Below are 7,483 nucleotides of genomic sequence, written 5' to 3' on the forward strand. Positions count from 1 at the left end.
CCTCTTTGTCACAAGAACTTGGGAAGGAAAAAATAAGAAATGATGTAGGGTTTGGAAGGAGGCAAGAGAATCACCACTCCAACCCGCCATCCCTCCATATATATGGGTTCATGGCAAAAGCCTAAGTTAACCCTACAACTACAACTATGAGAAAAGTAATTCTGCAGCCTATTTCAACATTTTGACAAAATGAATTCATCACTTTACAAAATAATTATCAACATTTTTTTTCCATATTCTTCTCCAGCCACGTTGGGGTGGCAGTAGGGCTGCAGTGCTTGCCAATGCCGTGCGGGGGCCTGCAGGGCATGGGGGCAGCATGCTTGGGGAGTGTTGTGAGGAGTCTGGCGGCAACAAGGGAGGCGGCGGCTGTGACGAGGCCGACGGTGAAGGGTGGAGGTGGCGCGCGGGTCAGCGGAGGAGGTAGCAAGCACCCGGGGATCAGCGGCCCATAACGAGGCTGGCGGAGGAGGAGGTGTGCTCGGGGACGCTGTAGAGTCGTGGAGGAGGCTGCGAGCCGGTGGCGGCGGTGGCCGAAGGCCATGTTGGCTAGGGTTCTGAGGAGGATGGAGTAGCATCTAATGAATAGGGTTGTTCGCACGAATCTCAAGCATTGGAAGCCCAATAACTATAAAACTTCTGGAAGCCATCTAGGTTCCTCGATACTCTTTGGGCTGCACATCAAGTCACTATATCATGGGTTACGTGGGCTGTGCATTAGCCTGCTATCAAATTGAGGCCCATCCATTTCATACCGCGTTCAAACATATCATCCAGGGTGCGCTCCTAAAATAAAGAAAACATTGAATAACTAGCTTTATTTCTTTCCTCTTCTGGCTGCTCCATGGCTCCATTTAGATCCACCGATTGGCTCCCATCCGGCACTCCTCCACGCATAGCATTCCGCCGCCAAAAACCCTCCACCCTCTCCCTCGCGTTCGCACCCTGGGCTAAAACCCTAGCTGACATGGAGCGGACCACCTCCTGTTCCTCCACCACCGGGATCTCCTCTGCAATCGTCAAGCAAGCCGATGGAAGCAACATTTTTCACCAGCGTGCGCATGGTGTAAACCCCTTTTCGGTTTCTCCCCAGCTTCCATGGTGGAGCCATTCTGGAGATGCTACTTTGACGGCGCCTCACCGAAACTTGGTGGAGAAACCTTGCCAAAGGGGGCATGCCCAGAGTTTTTTGCCGCCGCCCTCGCTCTTCCCGCCGCCTAGCGGACTCATCTCAGGGCCTGGCTCTGGATCCAGGTCGGCGGTGGTGGGGGACAGCTCCCCCTCCATCCACGGGCACGCGACATCACAGTCGCTGCCCTCATCCTTCTTTCTCGTGCTCGGCACGGTCGATCTACAAGCACCGGTGGCCAACCCTTTCCCAGTGACTCATGATGGCCAACCATTGCAAGGGTTGGCGCCGCCGCTGTCTAGCTCCCTCATCTCTGCGCCTAGCTCTGGAGTCAGGTCAGCGGGGGTGGGGTACCGCTCGCACTACATCCATGGGCACGTGGCGAAGTCACAGTCGCTGCCCTCGTCCTTCTTCCCCGAGCTTGGCACGGCAGATCTACAAGTGTCGGCGGCCACCTCTTTTCCAGCAGCTCTTGGTGGTCAGCTGTGGCAAGGGATGGCACCGCCGCCGTCTGGCGGCCTCTTCTCCTATGGCTCCAGATCTGGGTCGGCGGCGGTAGGGGACATCTCCCTCTCCCTCCATGGGCACGCGACGACATCACAGTCCCTGCCCTCGTCCTTCTCCTGCACGCTTGGCATGGTCGATCTACAACCACCAGCGGCCACTCCTTTCCCGGCGTCTCTTGGTGACCTGCCGTGGCAAGGGTTGGCGCCACAGCCATCGTGGACCGACTTGGGCTTGCCCGCTTGCCCGAGCCAGCGGGGCGCCTTCTCCGGGTCATCCACAGGCCAGTCGGCGTCGTTTGAGCAGATCGCGGAGTGGCCGCAGAGCGAGATGTCGTTCTTCTCGCCGGCGGCTGTCTCTGGCCCGCCGCTGCCGAGCAGCAACGACAACTGCGTCGGGTTCACACGGCCGTCATCGAATTATGAGCTGCCTCCGCTGCCGCCGAGCTTGCGCATACCTCCGCTGGAGGAGGCAAGCACGTACAGCATGTTAAGCACTACCGGCGGGACTATGCCCTGGCACTACGCCGACTCCTCCATGGGCGCTGGAAGCTCCATTCCTGCCGTGCCAAATCTGACCGCCGGAGCCATGAAGATGAAGGCACCCATGCCGCCGCTGGAGGAGGCAAGTACGTACTCCTCCATGGGCGCTGGCAGCTCCATTCCTGCCGTGCCAAATCTGACCGCCAGAGCCATGAAGATGAAGGCACCCATGCCGCCGTCGTCGTCCCAGGGTGTCGGTGCTGGCAGCAACAACTTCGTCGGCTTCGCGGCACAGCCATCCTTGAATTCCGAGCTCGCCACGCTTCGGGCAGGTCTGCAAGCACATCTCCTGCCGGTGAAGCAGGAGCCCATCAGCAACAAAGAAGATGAGCTAGATCAGGATACTATCCAGCACTCGATGCCGGACAACTCCACTGCCCGTGGCCTGGTGAGCTGGGAGGCCGCGTTGAAGATGCCGGTGGAGAGCAGGTACAATGGCAGCAGCACCAAGGTCGCCGGGAGCACACCTTGTCACAATTCCAACTCTACGCTAAAGCTGTCGCAGCCGCTGCCACCGTCATCATTAAGGGCAGGTGCTAGCAGCAGCCAAAGCCATGTCGCAGGGGTCATTTTCACTGATGCTGAGAAGGAGATCATCAGGAAGGACAGGAGCCTGCAAGAGCTTGTGAACACTGACCCCAAGAGGGCGAAGAGGTAATTGGATTTTCAAACTTCTATTACTACGTTTAGTCACCAGAGAGAAGGCCATTAACCATGGCTTGGATATGGGACTAATCGATCTGTTTTCATGTAAATATTTTGCAGGATGCTATCAAACCGGTTGTCTGCAGCAAAGAGAAAGGCGATCAAGGATATGCACATCCATGAGCTCGAGTGCAATATTGAGATGCTAGAGTGGAAGCGCAAAACTTTGTCTGCAGATTTGCAATTGATGCAGGTTTGTTCTCACCTCGTACAAGCCCCAACTGCAGGGGGTCATGATGAACCCTTCATTTCTCAAGTGAAAATGCGAGTAACTGTTTTTTTTTTGTGTATATATTTGTATGAGTGCAGGAGAAACAAGCTGAGCTTGAGGCACATAACAAGGAGATTTGCATGATGGTGCAGGAGCTGGAGCAGCAGGCAATGCTGAAAGACGGTATGTACATGCTTGTTCAGTTCCTTTATTCCATCATTAGTTTGTGCTCGGTTCTTGAAATTGATGGTGGTAATAGAAATTGATGATGGTGCATTGCGTACAGTAAATGAAGTCGGTGAATTTTGTATGAATGTCGTGACTTGATCATGCATATATATTACTCCCTCCGTCTTAGATCGTTTTGTTATTCCAAGGTTCGTAGATTTTACTATGTATCTATTTAATTACACATGTCAAACACCTGTTAACACCTGTTATCTTGTGCATAGTTTTTTCTTTTTTGCGGACTAATTATATATAAATAATGATGCTTGATGGTAAGGTACAGCATGCAAACTGACGTGCTAACACCTGTTATCACCTGCATAGTTTTTTTCTTTGCGGGTACCTCCTGCATAATTTTTGATATGTAATCAATGCGGTCCACTTTGACTTTGCTTGATAATCACCCACATGCAGTGCACACTAGTAGTGTTCGTTAATCACCCACAACGAATTCTTACATCAATAGATCAGATTTTTCAATTTATTTATCCCATTATATCATTAGATTTGTTTTCCTTTGATTTATATCAAGTTTTGCAAATTTGTTCTTAACAATGGACTGGACATGTGTAATTGGAAAATAAATTTTAAAAATGGATTTAGGCTTAATCTCGAGGACTGACAGTCTGATGCAGAATACTGTTTTGTGAAATTAATGCTGAGTGTATATGTTGCATTTGATGCTGTGTTTTCATCCGATCTATGAGTGCAGTACAATTTTCTCCTTTGTCTTATCCAACTTTAACTTTAGTCTAATTGTTTTACATGCAGCTGTGACTGAAACACAGCAAGCCCAGATCCAGAACCTGAACAATATTATCAAGTTCAATATGCAGAGAAATAACTGATGGGAGTGGCTCACATATGAATGATCTACACCAATAGATGAGCCCAGATATGGTTCGATTGAAGCAGTTACAAATACAAGAGCAGAAATCAGAACATCAGCAAAGCTCAGGCACAACAGCTATGACACAAAGATGATCAATTCATGGGCGAACAAAGCTCAGGCACCTGGACTTCTCATTTTTTTCTCAAACATTAGATCTCGGAAAACAAATATCATGTCTTGAATGAATTATGGATTTTAGTTTCAATGTTATTTTGTTAAACGTTTCTGCATACTTCCATAGAGTTTTAGATTATATATGATGCTTCTTTCTGCAATGGCAATTATTATATTAGTTATAGTATGTCTGTATTTGCTTTAAGTTGATATCCCTTATTTTGTTTTACAGTATTGCTACAGAACATACGTCCGTAATCTTAAAAAAAAATCGGACGCCGCGATATACGTTGCAATAGTTAAGCATCGATATTGTAACTATTATTTCTGCATGCTTCTTAGTGAATGTTGCATGAAACATAATATTTATGTTGCGGTCGGAATTTTCTATCCCAGAGTCGAACGACGTAGTCATTTTTACATATTATTTTTTCATGTTACAAACAGTGAATCCTAATGTCGCATTAGGTATTTTTTAATATTTCGTCGGAGCGTCCGATGGAAAATTTTCCATCTGGCATCCAAGGTTTGTTTTATTGTTTTGACATTATGACATACTATAGTGAATATACTTAGAGACACACATAGATCAGATCAGAGACTCAAACCAGGCAGCAACAATGCAAGCTGCCTAGACCGACGATCGATCTAGCCGCATGGGAATCTGCGCGACGAGGCTGGCGGCGTCGATGAAGACGCGGACTCGCTCCAGGTTCAGCTCCGGCGGGAGCGGCGCTCCGGGCGGGAGCACTTCCATAGCGACGTCCAGCCTGTCCTGCTGTATCTTCATTATTACCGCCGCCGTCGCCGGGTGGCGCAGGAGCTCCGGCCACCACCACTTCATCGACCTCTGGTCGGGTTGGCCGTCGTGGTTATTTGACCTGGTGGCTCTGTGACTGCTTGAGCTTGTCACAATAAGCAGTGATTTAGAGCACAGCTTGTGATTCGTAGTGTCTATGAGTTGCACCGTATTTATATATAGGACGCGCCCAGGCATATGGTAAGCCATGACGCCGTCCGTTGTTGCTATCGTTGACTAGGAATTAAAATGAGCAAGACACCAATTTCTGGGTGCACTTTTACTGGGTTTTTTCTATTAAGTGAGAGCCAAATATTTGGAAAAAAGTATAAACGTGATTAACAATGAGAAATTAAGGCATGTATATGTTTATAATATTTTTTAGTATTTTTGGAGAAAATTTGGAAATTTTTGGAGTTTGAAAAATAATATTTGCAATACACAAGTTGTGTACGCGTAGCCATTTAAAGGTGGCTGACGTAGGAGGTGGGGATAGCTTTGAACTATGACGTGGTCCATGGACCACGTGCTATGAATTGGGGATGGGGTTGCGTGTGCGGCGCACGTGAACCGGGTGTAGGCGGGCGAGGAAGGAGGGAGGAGACGGCGTGAGTGGCGGCATTAGCCATGGGCCCACACAGCGGAGAGAGAAGGGGAGACGGGGTACTACTTAGAGAAAATTCCTTATTTGACACCGGGAAAATGAGTCGTTCCTTTCTTAACTTTGAAATTTTTTTTCGTTCCTTATTTGACACTCACTTCAACTTTCATCCCTAATATGGCGCTGTCAGATAATTTGTTTGGGTCAAAATTACCCTTCGTCCCATGCGTGCCTCTCCTGTTCCTCTTCTCTCCCGCGTGTGCCTCTCTCTCCCATGCTCGAACCCTAGACGAAATCCAGCGGCGGGTGGCGAGATTCAGGGCGGCGGCCGGCTGTCGGCGACAAGATGGAAGGAGACCCGGTGGGAGAGGATGTGGATCCGGCCGGCGGCTCCCTCGGGTGGGGCGTGAAGGTGGTGGCGAGATCCCCCGGGCGGCGGGCGCAGGCGGCGAGCCCCCCTCCCCCCCTTGGCGGGTTGCGCAGGCACCGTTGGCGGCAAGCCCCCCCCGGGCTTACGAAGGCTGCGGACTGGGAGCGTGCAATCAACAGAGATCAATCATTAGGTTCGGCTGCCACCGCCTCAATCAATCGTTTTTCATGTGTGATACAAATTCCATTGAGTTGGAATTACAAAAAGGATGCTATACGATACAAATTCCATAGATGCATTAATGCATATCATTCACTAAGTATTGTCTGTGTTGTCCTGCATGAAAATTCACTATTGTCTGTGTATTAGTTAACTGCTAGTATGTTTCAGCAAAGGCATGTTCTGAAGTCTGAACATTTACAGATTCAGACGTTGCAAAGATTGATACAACTGTATTTCTGTTAGCAGGTTCAACTCAGAGTTGCAAACTTTGAAATGCAGCTGCTTTGCTTTCGATTTATAAGAGTAAACTCAGTTTAGACCTTAACTTGTATTAATCGAAGAAGCAAATGCCTGCAATTTTTCCTGGATGGAAGTAGTGCGGACATATATCTGCAACAAATATAAAGTTGACCCTCCGTGTCTTGTACCACAAATTTGGATTTAGGTAATTTTATTTAACATATCAATAGCTTCTATTTAGAACGACAACTTAAGGATATCACTAAATGTTTCAGCCTTCAGGAGTTCAGGTAGTGTAATCGGTCTTTCTTAACTTGTCTGGTCACACACTCTTTTACTCAATCATGTTGGGCCATTTAAAATTATGTCCAAAAATCTACATGAATGTTCATATTTTTTTTACTGGATATATGCTACAGATTAACTGAAAGCATTACCTGTTAACTTTTTTTCTTTTACTAGTTGAACCTAATATACGTATCATTATCCCTTGCAGTTGCTCTGTCACATGCTTTAAAAAGCACAAATGTACTTCTGTGCTATCCTTACGTTTCTGTCAACCTTAAATTTCTCAGCGATTTAATATTTTCTTACAAGACTAAAGAGTAGCTTGCAGTTTGCCAACCTTAAATTTCTAACGAGTTAATATATTCTTACAAGACTAAAGAGTAGCTTCGAATGCTTTTATACTCCCTTCGATCACCAACTTAGATCATTTTTCTTGTTCTGAGAGCCATAGAGTATAGTTTAGGATCAAGTGTATATGATCCAGCTGCTAGCTGTGTGCTAAATGTTGCTTTTTCTTAGCAGAGGAATCTTGCCAAAAGATATTGCTTCAGGAAGATATTAGCAAGTCACCACTGCAGGAGGAAGTTAGTGAGTGCTCTAGCTTTTATGGATAAAATTGTAGAATGTTACTGCTTTCT

The 7,483-nt window shown here is 47.5% G+C and overlaps 1 protein-coding gene across 2 annotated transcripts; it reads left to right on the forward strand.

Moving 5' to 3' along the window:
• Positions 1 to 378: 378 nt before the first annotated feature.
• Positions 379 to 4,441, forward strand: LOC101761403. Of its 2 annotated transcripts, XM_004972561.3 has the most exons (4): positions 379 to 2,829; positions 2,941 to 3,073; positions 3,190 to 3,274; positions 4,091 to 4,441. In XM_004972561.3, exons 1-4 carry the CDS (start codon positions 845 to 847, stop codon positions 4,165 to 4,167), a joined length of 2,280 nt encoding a protein of 759 aa, XP_004972618.2. In that variant the 5' UTR covers positions 379 to 844; the 3' UTR covers positions 4,168 to 4,441. The 2 variants fall into 2 exon arrangements, with proteins under 2 accessions (XP_004972618.2, XP_022683208.1); XM_022827473.1 differs by lacking the exon at positions 4,091 to 4,441 and having other exon boundaries at positions 3,190 to 3,418.
• Positions 4,442 to 7,483: the final 3,042 nt, after the last annotated feature.

This window comes from Setaria italica, chromosome VI (assembly GCF_000263155.2).
Source record: "Setaria italica strain Yugu1 chromosome VI, Setaria_italica_v2.0, whole genome shotgun sequence".
Classification (NCBI taxonomy): Eukaryota; Viridiplantae; Streptophyta; class Magnoliopsida; order Poales; family Poaceae; genus Setaria; species Setaria italica.